The 22757-nt window shown below is 46.4% G+C and overlaps 1 protein-coding gene across 2 annotated transcripts in view; it reads right to left on the bottom strand.

Annotated features, from left to right (window-relative positions):
- Positions 1-22757, bottom strand: part of LOC143982896 (cytochrome P450 2C16-like) — an 88190-nt gene that overhangs the window by 7230 nt on the left and 58203 nt on the right. For both annotated transcript variants that reach the window (XM_077482005.1, XM_077482014.1), the window contains 2 exons: positions 21802-21978; positions 986-1127 (listed from right to left, as the gene is read on the bottom strand). In XM_077482005.1, the coding sequence (XP_077338131.1) occupies positions 986-1127; positions 21802-21978 (319 nt within the window). The remainder of the gene's footprint in view (positions 1-985; positions 1128-21801; positions 21979-22757) is intronic.

Genomic DNA, 22757 nt, shown 5'->3' with positions numbered 1-22757 from the left:
AAAAAAAATAGTAATATAGATAGTATAAATGCCTGAACTGACTATCTTAGCCTGTGTCAAAGGGAATAAATGGGCCACACACCAATGCCACTATAATTACATACATTAGGGCAGGATTTGCTGTACACTTGTGTTTTTAAATGTTATTTTGAGCTATTAAGTTCTACAATCATGGGGTTTTACATTCAAGAAATAGCAAAAGAATCCAAAACTCTACCCACTGGCTCAAATGCAGAATGCCAAATATTAATATAAAATATTTCTTAATTACCACACGTGGCTGATCACAACACAAAATCTGGAAATGAACACTTGCTAAATGCTTGCTTGGGTGTACAGGGTGGTTCCTTGCAATATCTTCCCTCCACTTTCCCATCCCTTCATTACCTTTGTTTCATGCTCCTTACATCTTGTTACCCTTAGTTCCTTGAGATGCCTTATTCCACCCTTCCCTCTTTCCCACTACCTTCCCTTCCCACATACCTAACCCATTCCCCTCGTTGTCACCAATTTCCTCCTCCCCACCCTTTCTACTTCTATATTCGCCAAATCCCCAAATCTCTTTCCCTTCTATCCCCCTTCTTTCCTGGCAGTACAATGATTTTCCTTAATAGACTCCCAGACACACTGTACATTAACCCTCTCTTCTAGGTTGATCTTCTCTGAAGTCCTAGCAAAAAGGAAACATAGAAAGACTGGACAACCCAAGCTTTATTTTCGCCTCATAATAACACAGCGTACAGTCTAATTTAGCTCTTCCTCAGGATAATTTGGACCTTGAGGATGGCCATCTCTGTCATACTACGTACTCCTTAAAAGGTAATATCTATACTCTGTTATTCAATGTACTGCTTTGTAATCTTGGTTAAAAAAAAAGTTTGTTCCAATAAATAATTGGTTGGAAAAAAATAAATTCAAATTTGACATTTTTTTTAGTTTTGTGTTTTTTTGTTGGTCATTTAAATGAATAAAGAACACCACATACCTTCAACATCTGCGTGTTTGAGAAGAATCAACAGTCCGTAACGCAACGTTGTGCTGACAGTTTCTGTACCGGCAGCAAACAAATCAAATGTGCTATTCACAATGCCTTCCATGTGAAATTCAGTTTGTGGCATATCTTTTTCCTAGAGAATTAAGAAGGAAACTTAGTTGTAAAAAAAGTTAAGAGCTGGGCAAATTTCTGGATTCATGTGTCTTTATTAACTACTTCAGATTTCGCACCAGTATACCCTAGACCAGGGGTGTCCAAACTTTATTCAAAGAGGGCCAGATTTGATGAAGTGAACATGTGTGAGGGCTGACCATTTTGCCTGACATTCTTTGAACCATTAAAATGAAATACAAATTAACTATTTTATGCAAAGTTTATTGCAAACGGCATACTTTTCATTTCGTCGCATGGATGGCAAATCTAAACAGGTGTTAAATCACTGTCTTTTTCATCTGGCCTTCAGATGTGAAAGACAAATCCAGGAAGCTGAAATATATGTCAGGAACATTGTAAAATACATTACATATTATTGGTAATAAAGGTTGTCTGTCAACTTTTTAAGTTCATAAAATATGAACAGGAACATAACATAAGTATACATGTTGTGTCCAAATGCATTTATAACTGATTTAGACCAACTGACATTAACCACTTCAATACAGGGCACTTTCGCCCCCTTCCTTCCCAGCCCAATTTTTAGCTTTCAGCGCTCTAGCGCTTTCAGTGACAATTGCGCGGTCATGCTACACTGTACCCAAATGAAATTTTTATCATTTTGTTCGCACAAATAGAGCTTTATTTTGGTGGTATTTATTCACGACTCCGTTTTTTATTTTTTGCGATATAAGCGCAAAAAAGCGGAAATTTGGAAAAAAAAAACAATATTTTCTTTTTTCTACTTCAATAAAAATCCAATAAAATCAAATTTTGTCATAAATTTAAGCCAAAATGTATTCTGCTACATGTTTTTGGTAAAAAAAAATCCGTTAAGTGTATAATAATTGGTTTGTGTGATCACGGACATATGTACGCAAATGATCATGTACATATGTGTGCAGGTGATCACGTACATATGTGTGCAGATAATCATTGGGACATGTGATTTTAGTGGGACATATGTGGGGGACATGTTTTTATTATTAGGGACATGTGTTTTTATTATTTGGGGACATGTATGTTTTGGGGACATGTGTGGGGACATTGTGTTTATACTGTGTGATGTGTTTACTGTGTGGTGTGTTTACTGTGTACACTAGACTGGTGATCAGTGAGTAAAAAGCTGTAAAAAGCAGCTCATACTCACTGATCAGCAGCCGGCTGCAGCGATCTGCTCTCCTCTCCACAGCGATGACTTCTGTGTGAGGAGAGGAGGAGCCGATTGCCTAGCAACCGGCTGTTTGTTTACATCACATGACGGCCGTGATTGGACACGGCCGTCATGTGATCAGGAGGGCCAATCACAGAGCCCTCCTGCCGATCTGAGATGCGCCGTGTCCGGGTGACACGGGCGCATCGGGATCGCGCCGCTGCGCGGGCGCGATCCCGCTACTCCTGAATGACGTTCCTGAACGTCATATCAGGAGTAGGCGGCTCCCACCCGGCCGTATATGTGCATTGGCCGGGTGGGAAGTGGTTAACTGAGATTTTACAATGTATTCATCTCAATTGAAAAAAACACTTGCCTGCACTAATGTGATATTATACTTTCCACCTGTCCTGGAAGCAGCGGCCCTCACTGTCAACTTTCCTTCTCTTATTTACAGTAGCCCTTTTAGAAAATGACCAGAAGGGGAAGGGATCATATGAGCGCTGTACCAGAGGTTTTGGTCTAAGTGTGTTCGTCTGATACACTAATAAATGCCCAACAAGAATTTTCTTGCCTTTGTGGCTGTGTGTTTGGTGAAGACACAGTGCAGGGAGAAGGAACGCACCAAATCCCACGACGTCCGAGATTTTGCAAAAATGCAGACTGAGGACGTCCAGTCCCATGGCAGCCAAGAGATCATTAGAACGGTGACTGAGTATGTGCAGTTCCTGCATCGTCCGAACGATCGCGAGAATGGCGACTGAGTACATGAAATTCCCGCGGCATCCAAGAGATCGTAAGAACGCTGACTGAGGATGTGCGGTCCCGCGACGTCGACGTTGAGAGATCCAAAAATCCCATTGGTTGGGGGCCATAAGAGATAGATTTTGCAAAAATTCCTGGGGGGGCCTCAAGTGGTCTGTGGGCCGGACTTTGGACATGCCTGCCCTAGAGAAATGTTAAAATTTCAACTACCCCGTTTCCCCGAAAATAAGACCTAGCGTGATTGTCGGAGATGGCTGCAATATAAGTCCTACCCCCCAAAATAATCCCTACCCTGTTTCCCCGAAAATAAGCCCTACCCTGAAAATAAGACCTACAAGGACTTTAACTAGGGCTTATTTGGGGGTAGGGCTTATATTGCAGCCATCACAGACAATCACACTAGGTCTTATTTTTGGGGAAACAGGGTATGTGTCTATTTATTCAGCAATAAATTTATCATTATTAAAAATGTCGAGGTAACAAATATATAGGTATATTTAGAAAGCAGTGAATGGGACATTTACTTGACATTCACACCTGATGTGCATGTGATTTAACTTACAGGGAACAATTCACCTGAATTCACCTTGTTGAATGTCACATTCACAGTTTTATAAATATGCCCTAATATTATAACAGCAGAAACCAGGCTTTCTTTTGGATGGTGTCCTGCACAGACATTTTCTGCATTCTATGGATTCTAAGAACAAAAAAAGTAATAAAATGTAAAAAAAAAAAATTCTTTCCCATTCTGGCCAGTATTTGTTTTAAACAACTTGTGTTACATAAAAAAGTAATACTTTATGCAGTGATACGTTTAATTTATTATAATATAAATATCACCGTGTATAAAGCTTGGAAAAGTTTTTGAAATGAAGGGGTTAAACAAAAACTTTTATATGAACACCAGGGAAAACAAAAACAACTCTTGCAACAGAATGTAAACAAAAAAGCCAAACGTGACAAAAAAAAAACAAAAAAAATAAAAAATAAAAAGGCATGAGGTCCACATTAGAATCCAAACCAGACCCTTATCTGAGCAGGTCAGGAAAGGTTGGGGACAAGTGTGTACCCCCTGAACCTTACCAGGCCACATGCCCTCAACATAGAGGGAGGGGATAAATGTTGATGAGGACAAGGGCCTCTTCCCTAAAACCCTGGCCTGGTGGTTGTGGGGTGCGAGGGGGTGACCTACTCATTACAAAAAAAAATCACTAGTGCAAATAAACACATAACAGTTTTTGTATTATTATTTAGTTTATTTTAAAAAAAAATGTCCCCCAATGTAGATCTATCATCTATCATCAATCACGACCTCCAGCGATGGAGGTCCCCATCAATCACGAGGAATGATGGCCACCAACCAGAAAAAAAGAAAAAACCCTGCCACCTGCGGAATCCAACTATCAACAGCGCTGAATGGGATTGCCGGGTCTCCCTGTCGCTAAAGTAAACAAAGGGCAGTGGTCAACTGGTGATGTCACTGGGTGGCCAAGCACCCTTATGACAACATGTATGGACAATGATGTCATAAGGGTGATGTCACCAGGTGACGCCACCCCTTTCTTTACTTTAGTGCCAGGAAAAGCGGGTCTTTCATTCAGCTGAAGTAAACAAAGGTGTGGGCTCAATGGTGGCATCATGGGGTGACCCTGCACTTATGACAGCATTGTACATGCATAAAGTCATAAGGGGGGGGGCTCGCCTGGTGATCCCACCCCTTTGTTTACTTGAGCAGCATGGCTGAATGACAGCTCTACTTTTCCCACTGCTAAAGTACACAAAGGGGCGTGGTCACCCTGGCAGTAATGTAAAATGAAAACAGAAGTCATATACTGAATTCTATTTTTGCATTAATCACGTACATATAATAGAATACAAGACTTTTATAAATAGGTTTATTAAAAGTGCATCTAAATGTAAAATACATTTTTAGTTACAGTTAGAATCCATTTCAGGTTACATTTGCTCTCTGTGTCCCATTGAAATATTTTCCGTTACTTCCTGCCCGAAAGATATAACATTAAGTTGAAGGCTGGCCCACTCCTCATGCTTCTAGCTTCCCTAGGGAGCCGGCCGCCAGCTCCTCTCTCCACAAACCCGCATGGCGGCCGGCTGATTCTCCCTGTGGTGGGGGGAGGGGGCAATCGGCCGTTGCTGGCTACGCTCCCATACACGGCCATCACCAGGAGCTGCCAAGAGCCCGCCTGGTGTTCGGTGGCCGCTAGATCCTCTCTCTCCTTGTTCATGTGGTGGCGGGGGAGGGGGTGATAGGCAGGGCGGCCGCCGATTCTCCTGGTGAGGGGAGGTGGAGGTAGTCGGCTGCCGCCGACTCCCTTTCTCCCCTCACGGGTACGGAGCGCCCGCCGTTTCTGCTCGTGGGGGGGAGGGGGAGGTGATCGGCCGCGCCGGCTCCCCCTCCCCCCTCACATATGCAGGGTAACTGCCGATTCTCCTGGTGGGGGGGGAGGGGGAGGTATTCGGCCGCACTGGCTCCCCCTCCCCCCTCACATATGCAGGGTCAAATGCTTAATTATCTCTAAGGTGCAAGATACAAGTTCACCTGTTTATAGATAATACCTGCTAATGATTCTTTGCATTCAGTTTATCAGCAGATTAACAAATATATGGTCTGTTTACATGGAAAAAAAAATGACCACGTTTTTACCTGCACGGACCCTAAACGCGACTTGCACGGACCTTACCTGTGCTTTAGCGTTTTTGTGTTTACATTGGGTGTATGGTAGGCTTGATTCAGTTGGTTTTGCACACGTTAACTAAATGGATTGAGATCTGTGACTGAGAGAATACATATTCAAGACGGGGGGATTAATCAAAACTGGAGCAGAAAGAATCTGCAGCAGTTGCCCATGGTAACTAATCAGCTTCCATCTCCAGCTTGTTCACTAAACATGGAATAAACCCATCAATTTAAAGTGATACTAAAGGCTTACATTTATCATGTTATACTTAGCTGCTCTGTCTGGTTTGGCACAGATCGGCCCCGATCCTTTTGATTCTTGGGTACCCCGCCGGCACTCTGGACTCCTCCTCCTGCCCAGTGCCCCCGTTTGGAGCCGCTTGCTACGGGGGCACTTGTGTGTGTTTGCTCCCAAGCCCCGTCCTGTGTGTCCATAAGACACACAGAATGGGGCACAGCCCTGCTTCCGCTCCCTCTTCAGTGGTTGTGATTGGCAGGAGCTAATGGCTCCCTCTGCTGTCTCTGATTTTGCCATGACTTTACTGTGCTTATGGCGTGTTTTGAAAAAAGCATCAAACGGTAACACAGGTGTGTTATTAATGTGTTTCTTGCTGCATTTTCAATACATTTCATTGGGTCCCCTCCTGAGCTCCACATGGTGGGTCTCTCCCCCCTCCTGAGCTCCTCGTGGTTGGTCCCCCCCCTCCTGAGCTACACCTGGTGGGCCTCCTGAGCTCCACCTGGTGGGCCCCCCCCCGTCTGTGCTCCATGTGGTGGGTTCCCCCCCCCCACTCGCCTGAGCTCCATGTGGCGGGTCTCCCCACCCGCCTGAGCTCCACATGGCGGGTCTCCCCACCCGCCTGAGCTCCACGTGGCGGGTCCCCCCCGCCTGAGCTCCACGTGACATTTCTGTCACAGCGCTCAGGCTAGCATTTCTGTCACGGCGTTTCTGTCCAGCATTTCTGTCACAGCGCTCAGTCTAGCATTTCTGTCACGGCGTTTCTGTCCAGCATTTCTGTCGCAGCGTTCTGTCTCAGCGGTTCTGTCCTGCATTTCCATCACAGCGTTTCTGTGCGGCATTTCCGTCACAGCGTTCTGTGCGGCTTTTCCGTCACAGCGTTCTGTGCGGCTTTTCCGTCACAGCGTTCTGTGCAGCATTTCCGTCACAGCGCTCTGTGCTGCATTTCCGTCACAACGTTCTGTGCTGCATTTCCGTCACGGCATCCTGTGCAGCATTATTGTCATGGCGTGCTGTGCAGCATTACTATCATAGCGGTCTGTCCAGCTTTTCAGTCATAGCGTTTCTGTCCAGCATGTCTGGCATAGCGTTTCTGCCCCTGGATGCCTGTCATAGCGTTCTGCCCCAGGACTGCTGTCATAGCGTTCTGCCCCTGGACTGCTGTCATAGCGTTCTGACCCTGGACTGCGGTCATAGCGTTCTGACCCTGGACTGCGGTCATAGCGTTCTGACCCTGGACTGCGGTCATAGCGTGCTGCCCCTGGACTGCTGTGGCGTTCTGGACCAGGATTTCTGTCATGGCATTCTGAACCAGGATTTCTGTCATGGCGTTCTGAACCACAATTTCTGGCTTTTCATTCATGCCTCAGCGTTTCAGTCTTGGTTGTTGCTGTCATTGCGTTTTGCCTCTGGTTCTGTCACTACGTTTCTGCATCAGCATTAAGTTTCAGCGTTTTCTGTCATGGTTTTTTCTTCATGGCATGTTGTGTTTCTGTCTCAGCGTTTTCTGTCTCAGCGTTTTCTGTTTTTGTGTTGCTGCCAGCATGCCTGTCATGGTATTTCAGACTTGGTGTTCAGTCTCAGAGTTTCTCAGAGGGGCGTTGTTCACTCATGGCATACTCTGGTAGTCGTTCGTCCTTGTTGATTGTCATGTCCCATCGTGTCTGTGTCATGTTTGTACCTGGGTCAGGTAGCTAGGGCTCACACGTTAGGATCTGTCACATCTATAGATCCATACGGGCTGAGGTTTCGTTTATTAATTGATTGTTGTCCGCAATCTTCTCCTCCGTATACCATACGTCATACGTTGCATGTTCATTCACCACATATATACGACTACCCACCATTGCCTGTGGGTACACTAGCCCTGAGTTTCAGTTAATTACCTGTCTCTGCACTGCAGGTTACTCGGGCTCACTTACCACTTACATGTGGGTGGGGGGGTCCGTCTGTCAGGTTCTTTTACGCGCAGTGGTCTTGAATTTTCTGCTCATGTTTTCATTCTTAGTTAGGCAGGGGGTATTGTTGTTCTCTGGTTGTTCTCTGGTTGTCTGTCATTTATCTAGTTTGTGTGTCAGGTTGGGCCGTCTTGGCATCCATACCGATATCATCCATGCTTGCTATCACTTCCTTCAGCCCGGCCATTGTTGGGGGCTAGTTGATTGGTGCTGGTGTCTTGTCACCACTGGGCTCACCCTTGGGTCAGAAGCAGTTGAAAAATTTTCCTTCAGTTGATGTCCTGTTGTGTTGAGGCCCTGGTTACTGCCCAGGGATGTATAGACTCTCTCAGGGTATTTGTTAAGCCACGTCCCCGTGGGGGGGGTAGGTTGGGCAGTTATCATAATGGTTTTGGGTTCCACTCTTGGCTCTGATCTTGTTTGAACTTATTGCCTGGAGTTCCACTTAGGGACATCAGTCCAGTCGTCTTTTCCGATCCCCAGCTTGTTCCAAGTAGGGGGGGCTTGGGTATGTCTATTATGCCATGGGGACTATTTCCCCAGGAGGGAGTTTGGCCCTCCTTGGTTCAGGTTTCTGTCCCAGCTGTTGGGTTCAGGCTGTAGTGTGACCCGATCGTATCCGGTGGGACCTGGGTCCTGCGTCCGGTTTGGTTTCTCCAGGTTGACAGTATTATTGCCATGGTGCATGGGCCTTATACGCTTACTCCGTCACATCCATCAGGTTTTCCATCTTTTCGCACTCCTGCTAGTGGTCTTTTTGCCACTCACCCTCTTGGGGGGGTATGTCTCTGGGCTATTTCACTGGTGTTCATTGGGGTATTTCGCCATCTTTTGCAGGGGTTTCCTCGAGCCAGGCCTTGTTCCTTTCCCCTCTCGTATCCTCTCATTTCACAAGCAGTTCATTCTCGGGTCTGGGTGTCACGGGCATCTGGCTCAATTCAATCTTTCAGGGGATGTTCAGTTGGGTTCAGGGTAGTGTCACAGGTTCGATAAGGGGTTCCTTCTCATCGCCAAGTCAGGAGTCGGTGTGTTCTTTTGCCATTGCGAACACTTTCCGGTTACTTGCTGGATACGTACTGCTGCCGTCCAGGAGCACACCTTTATCCTTGATGGTTCATTACCTTCCCTTCTTCACCTAAATTTTGTGTCTTTTTGCCCTCTTCTCAGGCATGCTGACCAGCTAGGCCAAGGCACACCTCAGGCCTTGGTTCTTAGGAGTATCGTATTTCCCACTTGAAGACTCTGACTACAAGTTGAAGGCTGGCCGCAGGCCAGCCTGTATTTGTAGGAGGAGCCTGAGAGGGCTATTTAAACCTCCTCCTCTGTCAGGGCCAGTGTCGTTAGGGTTTCTGAGTTCCCACCCACCCGTTCCCCAGTTTCATACATTCTCATAGTATTTTGTTCTTATTCTTACATTCAGGGTATGCCCTCTTCTCAGGCATACTGACCAGCTAGGCCAAGGCACACCTCAGGCCTTGGTTCTTAGGAGTATCGCATTTCCCGCTTGAAGACTCTGACTACAAACATAACAAAACCTAGGGGATAATGGTGCTGTGGTAACTAGCCCAAATAAAAAAAATAAAAAAAAGCATAATAATATTATTCTTGATGTCACTAGAAAAAAAAGCCTTTGAAAATGTATTTGCAATAACTCCATCCATGGGCGTCCGCACAACTTTTTTCAGGGGGGGGCATCATTTTAGGGTCACCCATACACCGACCCTTTTCGACAAAGTAATGATCACATTATCATGGTCAGAGACTGCAGACATAGTACCGTCCCTAGGATAAGTAATGGATAATGGCCAACAGACCCTCTTACCAGACCCAGCTAAACTACAGCAGTGATCCCTCCAGCTGGACAATTGCTCACTCTGGGTTTCCCCCGTGGATGACTCTGGTTATTAGTGTAGCATGTCTGTACCCTGGTAGTGGCTCAGCCTTTCTCTGGTGGTGCTGGGCAGTGTGGCTCTCTCTCTGACTTCTGCCCAGCACACTCCTTATTCTTTGCCCTGTAGTGCTCTCTCCCTCAACTTTTTTCTAGGCTGCAGTCTCTTAATCCCACTCTTGATCGAGCTGTAGCCTCCTCCCTGTGGAAAATGGGGCCACCAATCTTTGGGACTACATGTCCCATGATGCTCTCCTCTCATAGTCTCCTTTGATTGGCCATCAGTTATGGCCAATAGGAAAGGAACGGAGCAGGCAGGAAGCTGGGCAGGGAACCTGGTGAGAGCCGTCGTCTCTTTTCCTTGACAGAAAAAAGGGGGAGTGAGCGGGGGAAACCTCTGATCGCCTTTCTTCTGTCACACTGCTGCCGAGTTCTCTGCTGGACTGAGCAGGGAAAATAGCCCAAAGTCACACTACACTGATAGAGGGACTTGACAGTATCTTAATGGTAACACCCCACTGGTACCCGCACCCCGATAGCGATGCAAATGTGCTGAATTTAAGATCCGATCCCTAAATTCCGGGGGGTGGGAGCACTTGACTCCCCTTGCCCCTACCTGCGGATGCCCATGACTCCATCAGTATCACCAGCAAAGCAGCTTCATTATTATCCCATTAAAAAAGAAGAGAATTTGTTTACAAGACTGAGCGCTTCTGGCTCGTCCTTGCTTCCGAGCATGCTTGTTTGTACTTTGAACTTTTGGCCGACGGACTTGTGTACACACGATCGGAAAATCTGACAGACATTTGTCCGTGGAAAATTTTAAAACCTGCTATCCAACATTTGTCCATGGAAAATCTGACAATTGTCCGATGGAGAATACAAACAGTCAGATTTTCCGCCAACAGCCTGTCATCACGAGGCTTTATGCCACGTATACACGACTGGACTTTTCAACAGCTAACAATTAGATTGTGGGTGGGCTCCATCGGACCTTTGCTGTCCGAAAATCTGACGGACTTTAGAAATAGAACATATTTCAAATTTTTTCGCCGGAACTCCGCTGGTCCCAGTTCCTATCGAGAAATCCGCTCCTGTGTATGCTAGTCCGACGGATGAAAACTCTAGGGCAGCTATCGGCTACTGGCTATGAACTTCCTTATTCTAGTCCGAATCCGCACTGCTGACCGATTCTGCAGCTGTGTTTTGTCAGTGTAGGGACAGGACGTTGTGTGGAGCAGGGACAGTCAGTTTAATCACTAGCTATTACTATTATTAGGTCCACAAAGGTCCTTTTTAGGACTGGTATAGGTGTACAGTATATAGGGTTGTAATACACTTAGAATATACTTTCTCTCAAGTATATTATGGTACACTGCTGACTAGGGATGAGCTTCGTGTTCGAGTCGAACGTATGTTCGACTCGAACATTGGCTGTTCGGCCGTTCGGCGAATTCCGAACGTTTGGGCCGTTCGCGTCAAAATTCGAGTGGCGCGCGCGGACCACAATGCACTGCGGTGGCGCAGTGCATTGCTGGCTCATGATTGGCCAAGCATGCACTGTGACCCCGCATGCTTGGCCAATCGTAGCGCCAGCAGCGAGGAGAGCCATGATTGGCCACAGGCATCCTGCCTGTGGCCAATCATAGCTCGGGCTGTGTAGTGCACGCCCCACACTATATAAGGCCGCCTTTGAGGCGGCCTCGTGTAGTGTGTTAGCATCTGAAGCAGTGGGTGTTCTGTGTACCTTCAACACAGTACACACCGATCGTTTTTTGCTGATTTCCTATCTTGCTGCTGTGTAGTGGTTGTTGTCTGTGCCCTGACCGCAGTATACACCACTATATTCACCTCACCTATATAGCTAGTGATCTAGCTTTAACCACTTAACAACTGCCCATTGCCGATTAACGGCTTCAGGGCGGTTGTTTAACTCTGAGAGGCCGTTAATTAACGGCCTCCCAGAATTCTGCTCTCGCGCGCCCCCTGGGGCGCGCACTCGAGAGCATCCGTGACCGCCGGGTCCACAGTCGCCGGGTCCACTCGTCGCGGCCGTTTACCACGTGATCGCTCCGTCAAATGACGGAGTAATCACTTGTAAACAAACCGGCGTCATGTTATAAAGCCGGTTCCTCCCTCCCCTCTCTGTACCGATCGGTACAGCGGAGGGGAAAGAGATCGGTGTCAGCAGCGATGTGGGCTGCATCTGCAGTGCCCACATCGCTGCTCACCGAATTTAACCCCTCAATTCCCTGCCAATACTCTGCAATACCAGTGTATACTCTGCAGTACCCTGCCATTACTCTGCAGTACCCCGCCATTACTCTGCAGTACCCCGCCATTACTCTGCAGTGCAGTACCCTGCCATTACTCTGCAGTACCCTGCCATTACTCTGCAGTACCCCCCCATTACTCTGCAGTACCCTGCCATTACTCTGCAGTACCCCCCATTACTCTGCAGTACCCCCCAATACTCTGCAGTACCCCCCAATACTCTGCAGTACCCCGCCATTACTCTGCAGTGCAGTACCCTGCCATTACTCTGCAGTACCCTGCCATTACTCTGCAGTACCCCCCATTACTCTGCAGTAACCCCCATTACTCTGCAGTACCCTGCCATTACTCTGGAGTACCCCCCAATACTCTGCAGTACCCTGCTATTACTCTGTAGTACCCCGCCAATACCCCGCCAATACTCTGCAATACCCTGCCATCAATTGCCATACCCAGCCATACTCGGAGATACCCAGCCATACTCGGTGATACCCTGAAATACCCAGCCATAGACGCCCCCCACCCCTCACCGCCCTCCGGTGCTTCTACCAACTCGCCAGTACGATCAAAGCCAGAATCTTTTTTTTATTTTTTATTTCAGGCTTCCCAGCCTAGAGGTGAGATGTGGGGTCATATTGACCCCCAGATTTCACTGTAAAGAGGACCTGTCACCCCATATTCCTATTACAAGGGATGTTTACATTCCTTGTAATAGGAATAAAAGTGATCAAAAATATATTTTTGGGGAAAAAAATGTCAAACTAAAATAAATAAAGTAAAATGAACAATAAAAAAAAAAAAAATTTTTTAAAGCGCCCATGTCCCCATGTGCTCGCATGCAGAAGAGAACGCATGCGTAAGCCCCGCCCACATATGAAAACGGTGTTCAAACCACACATGTGAGGTATCGCCGAGAACGTTAGAGCGAGAGCAATAATTCTAGTCCTAGACCTCCTCTGCAACTCAAAACATGTAACCAGTAAAAAAAATTTAAAGTGTCGCCTATGGGGATTTTTTAAGTAGCGACGTTTGGCGCCATTCCACGGGCATGTGCAATTTTGAAGAGTGACATGTTATATATATATTTACTCAGCATAACTTCATCTAACTTTACTGTTTTTTTTGTTTGTTTTTTAAGCACAAAACTGTTTTTTCCCCCAAAAAAACGCGTTTGAAAAATTGCTGTGCAAATACCGTGTGAGATAAAAATTTGCAACGACCACCATTGTATTCTCCAGGGTCTTTGCTAAAAAAAAATATATATATATAATGTTTTGGGGTTCTCTGTAATTTTCTAGCAAATAAATGATGATTTTTACATGTAGGAGAGAAATGTCAGAATTGGCCTGGGTGCTCCAGAACGCCTGATGGCGCTCCCTGCATGTTGGGCCTCTGTATGTGGCCACGCTGTGTAAAAGTCTCACACATGTGGTATCGCCGTACTCGGGAGTAATAGCAGAATGTGTTTTGGGGTGTAATTTGTGGTATGCATATGCTGTGTGTGTGAAATAACCTGATAATATGACAATTTTGTGAAAAAAAAAAAAAAAAAAGGAAATAGGCCGTCAGTACTTCAGGTGTGATCAATTTTCAGATATTGGCACCATAGCTTGTGGACTCTATAACTTTCACAAAGACCAAATAATATCCACCAATTTGTACTTATTTTTACCAAAGATATGTAGTAGTATGAATTTTGGCCAAAATTTATGAAGAAAAAATTACTAATCTGCTAAATTTTATAACAGAAACGAAGAAAAATTCATTTTTTCGCAGAATTTTCGGTCTTTTTTCTTTTATAGCACAAAAAATAAAAAACTGAGAGGTGATTAAATACCACCAAAAGAAAGCTCTATTTGTGTGAAAAAAAGGACAAACATTTCCTATAGGTCCAGTGTTGCATGACTGAGTAATTGTCATTCAAAATGTGAGGGCACCGAAAGCTGAAAATTGGTCTGGTTATTAAGGGTGTTTAAGTGCCCAGTGGTCAAGTGGTTAATAATAGAGCTTGCAGTCAGTAGTGTTAGGAGATAGTGCGTGCTGTCTGCGTGCTCTGTACCCAGTACATACCGCTATAATATAGGCCAGGCCCCTACTTTCAAACATCCAACTTACAAACATCTCCTACTTGCAAACGCAAGGAGACAGCAGCAAGTGAGATGAAAAAAGATGGACGACAAAACAAATTATACAGGGGTGATAACCCTTCCCTATGTTTTCCAAAAAGCTTAAAAATAGTTTTTTTGACTGGAGCTACACTTTAAAAATGTACCGGTTGAAAATTACAAACAGATTCAACTTAACACAACAAACCTACACAGTCCCTGTCTTGTTTGCACCGCCTGTATACTGCTGTTCTGAGTATATAGGCCTGGGGGCCACACGCATTTCCTTTTTTTAATATGGGTACGGGATTCCCCTTAATATGCGTACAAGACCCAAATAGGCTGGTAATGGGCAGGGAGGGCTACCCATGCCATTTTTCTCAATGATTTTCAACCATATTGCAGGAACCAGATATAACATTAAAACCGCAAGCAGTTTTAAATGGTGTTATTTCCGTTTAATGTCATTTTGTGCAGGGACTGTTCTAAACACGGGAAACACGTGGCACTTCACAGGCATACTACAGACACCCCCCAGGCACCATATTTAAAGGAATATTTCACCTTTTTTTTCCCACTTTAACCACTTCAGATCCGCGCTATTGCCAAATGACGGCATTAGCGCGGACCTACATTTCCAGGACTACGTCTATTGACGTCGTCCTGGTTACGAGCGGCCTGCGCGCCCCCTGAGGGGCGCGCGCGGCGCGCTCTGTGATCGGCGAGTCCGTGAGACTCGCCTGATCACCGATCCGTGTAAGGGGTCGATCCCGACCCCTTATCACGTGATCAGCTGTCAGCCAATGACAGCTGATCATGTGATAGAACGGAGCCGGTAATCGGCTATTATTCCTCCTCGCGCTGACAGCGCGAGGAGAGAAAAAAAAAGCCGATCACCGGCGGCCGTGATCGGGACATCAGTCCCGATCACGGCCATCAATACAAGGGACCACCTGCCACCTGCCTGTGCCCACCTGCCTCCCGCAGTGCCATCCTGAAGTAAAATAAAAGAAAAAGTAAGTGCCCCCCGTCAGTGCCCCCTGTCAGTGCCCATAGTGCCCACAGTGCCACCCACAGTGTCACCCACAGTGCCACCCACAGTGCCACCCACAGTGCCACCCCACAGTGCCACCCACAGTGCCACCCAATCTGCCTCAAAGGTGCTGCACCCCAGTGCCGCCCATCAGTGCCCAGCAGTGCCGCCCATCAGTGCCCAGCAGTGCCGCCCATCAGTGCCCAGCAGTGCCACCTATCAGAGCCACCTATCAGTGCCACCTATCAGTGCCCATCAGTCCCATCTATCTGTGGTACCTATCAGTGCCCATCCGTGCCACCCATCCGTGCCACTTATCCGTGCCACCCATCCGTGCCATCTTATCTGTGCCCATCTTTGCCCATCAGTGCCGCCTTATCTGTGCCCATCGGTGCCGCCTTATCTGTGCCTATTAGTGCCGCCTTAACTATGCCTATCAGTGCCCACCAGTGCAGCCCATCAGTGCCCACCAATGCAGCCCATCAGTGCCCACCAATGCAGCCCATCAGTGCCCACCAATGCAGCCTATCAGTGCCGCCTAATCAGCGCACTTCAATGAAGGAGAAAAATGACCCGTTTGCAAAATTTTATAACAAACTATTAAAACATGATTTTTTTTTTTTTGCATCTTTTTTTGTTTGTTTAGCAAAAAATAAAACTCCGAGCTGTAACTAAATACCACCAAAAGAAAGCTCTATTTGTGGGAAAAAAATGATAAAAATTTCATTTGGGTACAGTGTTGTATGCCCGCGCAATTGTCACTCAAAGTGCATCAGCGCTGAAAGCTGAAAATTGGTCTGGGACTGAGGGGGGTTTAAGTGCCCAGTAAGCAAGTGGTTAATCGTCATTAAAATCAGTGCTCCCGCCAAAACGGCAGTTTTAAAACTTTTTTTTGCAGTGACCCATGTCCCCTGAGGCAGGAGGCAGGTCCCCAAACCCTTTTTAGGACACTATCTTGCATATTAGCCGTTAAAATTAGCACTTTCCATTTCGAACGTTCGAGTCCCATAGACTTCAATGGGGTTCGAACGTTCGTAATGAACGCGGGGGTCGTTCGCAAGTTCTGGTGCGAACCGAACCGGGGGGTGTTCGGCTCATCCCTACTGCTGACTGCTGTGCTGCTGAGTGCTTGCTGACCGATTCTGCAGCTATATATTATCAGTGTAGGGAGGGACAGTTTGGTGTTTGGAGCAGGGACAGTCTGCAAATCACTAGCTACTAGGTCCAAAAAGGTCCTTTTAAGGACTGGTATAGGTGTACAGTATATAGGGTTGTACACGTATAATATACTTTCTTTCAAATATAGAAAGCCTATTATACTTCACTGCTGTGCTGCTGAGTGCTTAACGATTCTGCAGCTGTCTTTTATCAGTGTAGGGACTGAGGGACAGTTTGGTGTTTGGAGCAGGGACAGTCTGCAAATCACTAGCTACTAGGTCCGCAAAGGTCCTTTTATAGGTGTACAGTATATAGGGTTGTACACGTATAATATACTTTCTTTCAAATATAGAAAGCATATTATAGTACACTGCATGCAGTGCTGCTGACTGATTCTGCAGCTGTCGTTTCTCAGTGTAGGGAGGGACAGTTTGGTTTTTGGAGCAGGGACAGTCTGCAATTCACTAGCTACTAGATAGCTACTATTAGGTCCACAAAGGTCCTTTTAAAGGACTGGTATAGGTGTACTATTTGGTGTGCAGTATATAGGGGTGTAATACACGTATAAAATACTTGCACATATAGAAAGCATAGTATAGTGCATTTCCACTGTGCAGTATTGTGACTGCTGAGCGGTTCTGCAGCGATACTACATGGAGTGACAAACGCAATAAAAAAAATAAATGTTATAACTAGTGTGATAGACCAGTGGCCCCCAAAAACGACAGATTGAAGCGGAGTGTTATATACCTTCTTCCACATACATACTGCACTTCTCTAGAGACTTTTGTCACAGGGTCATTTAAAAAATGACAGGCAGAGGAAGAGGCAGGCCCTTCTGCATGGGTGGTAGGGGTAGGGCAATTGCAACAGACTTGAGCCAAAGTGGCAAATTGCAGAAGGTACGTGCGATTACGTCAAAGGACACACCAGACTTGGTTGAGTGGCTCACTCAGCCTTACTCTTCTGCACCATTCTCATCCTCTCGATCTGCACCCTCTTCTTCACTCTCTGCTGTGTGCACCCCCAAAGACACTAACACCAACACCACCACCACCATATACCCTCCGCTTGAGTCACAGGAATTATTTTCCGATCCATCACAAGACATTGCCGATGCGCAGCCACTCTTGGCATTGGATCAGGAAGAGCTGGTAGCAACAACCGCCACTCAGCAGTCTGACGACAGTACCCAGATCAGCCCAAGGAGGAGGTTGGTCCCTGGTGTTGCTGCCTACTCCGAGATCTGTAATTATAGCGGTGGGGAAGGTGACGTCGATGATGACGTGTCTAGTGATGTCACGTAGGTGCCCACAAGAGAGGAAGAGGAGGGGAGTTCAGATGGAGATATGGACCAGCAGATAGGGAGGAGAAGCAGGCGGAACTTAGATTGCACAGGAGGGACAAAGCAGACTGCTAATGTATCAGGAGCGAGGTATCAACCATGTACGGTCACATCTGGCACTCCCAGGATGCCGACACATGGCTCCGCAGTGTGGGCTTTTTTTAATGTGTCCGCTGCTGACAATAGTGTTGCCATCTGCAGCCCTTGCAGTCAACACCTAAGTCACGGTAAGCCCAACACTCACCTAGGGACGACCGCCTTAAGAAGGCACATGAGCTGCCATCACCGAGCCCAGTGGGAGCAAAGGAACCCACAAAGCCACACTCCAGGCTCTCACCATCCAGCCTAGTCTTCTACTTCTCCTTCTCCTCTCTCCTCACAATTATCCTCCACTCCACCTTCCATCATGCCATCCTCACGTTTTTCTGGAAAAAGGCAGGCTTCCGTGGGCCAAATGTTTGAGAGTAAAAAAATTATGATCCCGGATAACCCTCTTGCCCAACGGTTGGCGGCAGGCTTGTCAGAACTGATAGCCCGCCAACTACTGCCATATAAACTGGTGGACTCGGAGGCCTTTCAAAAATTTGTGGCCATTGCAACACCACAATGGAAGGTCCCAGGAAGGAAGTATTTCTCACAGAAGGGTATCCCAGAGCTATATGGCCATGTTCAGCAGTGAATGTATCTCTGGCATACAGTGTCAGTGCCAAGATACATCTGACCACAGACATGTGGTCTAGCAAACACGGGCAGGGAAGGTATATAACTTTTACTGCCCACTGCGTGAACCTTCTGACGGCCATCAAGCATGTAACCCGTGGCACCCGTGTAGATTTGGTTTTACCGCCACGGATTGCATGCAGGCCTGCCTCTTCTTCTCCTCCTCCTACTCCATCCTCCTCACTCTCCTCCTCGGCTGACTCCTCCTTTTCCGCTGCCAGCGTCTCTTCCGCTGCGCCGCCCAAGCTCCCCAGAACCTATTTGACATGCCAGATGAGACGTTGCCATGCTGTGCTGCGTCTGTTGTGCCTGGAAGCCAAGAGCCACACTGGCCCGGCACTCCTTTCAACTTTGCGTTCACAGGCAAATCAGTGGCTAACGCTGCTCAATTTGACAGTTGGTAAAGTGATGTGTGACAACAGTGCCAATCTGCTTAGCGCATTGAAACAGGGCAAAATTACACACGTGTCATGCATGGCACACGTCTTAAATGCTTATATGCTTGATAGGATGCTCCAGCAGAAACATGCAGTTAACGACTACCTGTGCGAACTCTGTAACAGAACAGGTTCTGGGGAGCTTGGTTTTTTTCACCGTGCCAGTGGCTGCTCATGCGCGATGCATGAAGACTTCTGCGGCCATTTGGATGAGATCACCAAATTGGTCAGTCGCAGCCATCAAGGACATTGTACCTTATGCCTTCTTTCTGGAGCGTGCATTGCATTGTGTCATTGATCAAGCCGTGGAGGAGCAGGAAGATGAGGAAGTCGCAATGCTGGATGAATTCCCAGGGGGGGCTACTCTATCTGAGACAAGTCAACAACAGGAGTCTGAAGAGGAGTCAGAGGAGGATGGTGCCGGGGCGGATGAGGAGGAGCAAGAAGAGCATTCTTTAAACCTTTCTGGGATCCCTGTTGTTGTGCGTGGATGGGGAGAGGAGAACGAGGAGGACGACATTATCCTGGATGATGAGCAGGAGCCAGGCCATTACACCGCTTCCAGTTTAGTGCAAATGGGAGCCTTCATGCTCCAGTGTTTTAACAGGGACCCCCCGTATAAAAAGCATAAAGGTCAAGGACCAGTACTGGGTGGCAACGTACTTAGACCCCCGGTACAAACACAAAATGGCGGAAATGTTACCACCATCACAGAGGGCTGTCAGAATGGAGCACTTCCAGGCCTTGCCTCGAGAAATGCTGCATTCTGCTTTTGCGTACGCTGGCAGAGGAGGAATTCCCACTCCCAGAGAAAGAGTTGCGGGTACCAATCCAACAGCGCCTGCAAGAAGAGGCCGGTTTGAAGATGTGTTGGTGACTTCTGATATGAGGTCATTCTTTCAGCCGACCCATCGACAGGTCTCATCCGGATCCAGCATCAGGGAACGCCTAGACGACAGGTGTCCGACTACATCGGGTTAACGCTCTGAGAAGTGATGAACCCCTGGACTACTGGGTGGGCAGGCTTGACCTCTGGCCAGAGCTTGCACAATTTGCAATGGAACTATTGGCTTGCCGCTCATACAGTGTCCTGCCCGTAAGGACGTTCAGCGCAGCAGGGGGATCGTGACCGATAAGCGCACTCGCCTAGCTCAGGACAGTGTTGACTACCTCACATTTATAAAAATGAATGAGGCATGGATCTTGGAGGAATTTAACACATGTGACCAGTAGACCATGTATATGTATAACTCTATAAACTATTTATTTAATCGAGCACACGGACCTTTTTTCTACCTTTTGGCTCACTTCCTTGTACAAAAAAAGCACACCATACTATATGCCCATACCCTCCTGTTTGAAGAGGTTGAGTGGTGTCATATTTTTGGGTCCCACAGCGAGTTGCTGGTATCCGTGCTCTCTATCTCGGTGCTGGTGTGTGCGCTCTCTATCTATTTCGGTGCTGGTGTCAGTGCTCTCTATCTCGGTGCTGGTGTGGTGTCAGTGCTCTCTATCTTGGTGCTGGTGTGGTCTCAGTGCTCTCTATCACGGTGCTGGTGTCAGTGCTCTCTAGCACGGTGCTGGTGTCAGTGCTCTCTAGCACGGTGCTGGTGTCAGTGCTCTCTAGCATGGTGCTGGTGTGGTGTCAGTGCTCTCTATCATGGTGCTGGTGTCAGTACTCTCTATCTCGGTGCTGGTGTCAGTGCTCTATATCATGGTGCTGGTGTCAGTGCTCTCTATCTCGGTGCTGGTGTCAGTGCTCTCTATCTCGGTGATGGTGTCAGTGCTCTCTATCTCGGTGATGGTGTCAGTGCTCTCTATCACGGTGCTGGTGTCAGTGCTCTCTATCACGGTGCTGGTGTCAGTGCTCTCTATCACCGTGCTGGTGTCAGTGCTCAGTCTCTATCACGGTGCTGGTTTCAGACAGTGAGGGAGATAGCAGCGGAGAAGCCAATCAGCAGGCAGTGCCAGCACCATGGCTGAGGATCAGCACTGGACTGGCACCTCCGGACCACCGCAGTGGAGCCCTGCATAGGTGGGGGTAAGGGCCGGGCTCAAGCACAGGTTGGCACGCTGCGACACTGGCACAGGACTGCGTTGCCCTGACTGTGGCACTGATAATCTCCTGCACCCCCTTTATAGCCTGCCTTGACCTTGCCTCTCCTCCATGGCCCTCATGTGCTCCTGAATTGTCAAATTTTCACAGATAAAAAAAGAATGCTTGTCGTTGTCAATTCCAGATTCACTTAATACTTTTGTTATGTCAGTGTCCATGTTGTGGGACTATGTGTGCACAGCTAGTACTGTAAGTATTTTGTGGCTGAAAATATGAACTGGAGGTTTTTAAGGTTAGCCTGCCATTAAAGTCAATGGGGTCCACCGCGAACTTTGCGGTTTGTGAACTTTTGGCCTCGTTCGTGGTTCACAAAACGTCCCATCGGAAGTTCGTCCATCACTAATGCCCACTTAGACAGTTGTCACTGGAAAAGATATCCTCATTGGAAGTTCCTTCCCTCCATTTCTTTCAACTGTCAAAATGATTACTTTCAAGACATTGGTCATCAGGGCAAACAGGCTAAAACTAAACAAAAATTATTGGCTTCAGATACACTTTAATGTCTTATATTTTAGATGCCAGACCATCTTTCACCTTGTTGTAGGTTTTATATTTTTCACATATAGTAACATTGTCTACGTGAAAGCAGAGTTTAGGAATATCATTTTAGATTGTGCATTTTTCTATGTAATGGTAGTTACAATTTTTCAAAGATCAGGTCCTGGGTACCAAATTATCATTTTTTGGAGACTCCAATCTGCCTTCTTTGTGCTAGCAAAAAATTTAATTCCTCAGTAAAACCCAGCAGAATAAATTGCCTTACCTGCTCCATCTTTAAGAGGAAACAATCAATGAAGTCTCTGGGAGAACCTGAATCCAGAGTTTCTTTATGCATTTTCACCCTTTCTGCAATAAAATTCTGAATGCCATCAACAGCTTTAAACAATTTGTGATGGGGTCCTGGAATCTTTCCAACCACTTTGGGAAACAAGTTGTACATCTAAGAGAGATATTTTAAGAGTAAGACCAAAAGAAATAAACAATGGGGTGAAAATCACATTTGTGTATGCGCCAGAATTAATGTGCAGAAACAAGGATTGAAATGTGTGCACCATATTAATAAACCAATAAGCATATCTGAGAGACATTAAGTAGTAAGACTAGTGTGGCAATTTTTAAAAGTGATTTACTAAAGGCAAATAAACTGTACACCTTGTAAGTGCAGTGCGTCAGACCTTAGTAAATGAGGAGAAGCCCTACTGACTTCTATCATCCAATTATGTACAAGTAAAAATGCTGTTTTTTATATTCGTTGCATGTGATTGGGTATTGTCTGTAAGCTTTGCCTCATTTGCTATGCTCTGGAGCAACTGCACATGCAAAGTACAGCATCTATTTGCCTTTTATAAATTAACTCCCATGTTTGCCCAAATTAAAAGCCATGTGCATCATTTTTATAGTTGAAAAAGTAAGAAAAATGAAAACTGGTATACAGAAACTAGAAGTATGAAGTTTCTTCAGATGATGAGAATGTGATGTTTATAAAAGTGTGCAGTTTTTAAAGGGTTTTATTGTCAGACATGTATGATCTTGATCTGAATTTGTAAATTGAATTTAAATGTAACTAAGGTAAATTTAGGAGTGAAAATTTTTGAAAAATAGTTATGTCCAGACTAATCTTTATCTCTCTCTCTTTCTATTTATTGTGGTAACTTGGGGGTTGAGTAACTCAATGGCAATGCATAATAGTGAGTTCAGTCCAATTCAGCAACTCAATTT

This window comes from Lithobates pipiens, unplaced genomic scaffold, assembly GCF_037356315.1.
Source record: "Lithobates pipiens isolate NorthernLeopardFrog02 unplaced genomic scaffold, aLitPip1_a1.2 Scaffold_1, whole genome shotgun sequence".
Classification (NCBI taxonomy): Eukaryota; Metazoa; Chordata; class Amphibia; order Anura; family Ranidae; genus Lithobates; species Lithobates pipiens.
Note: the sequence above shows the minus strand (reverse complement) of the source record. Positions and strands in the feature narration are given on the sequence as shown.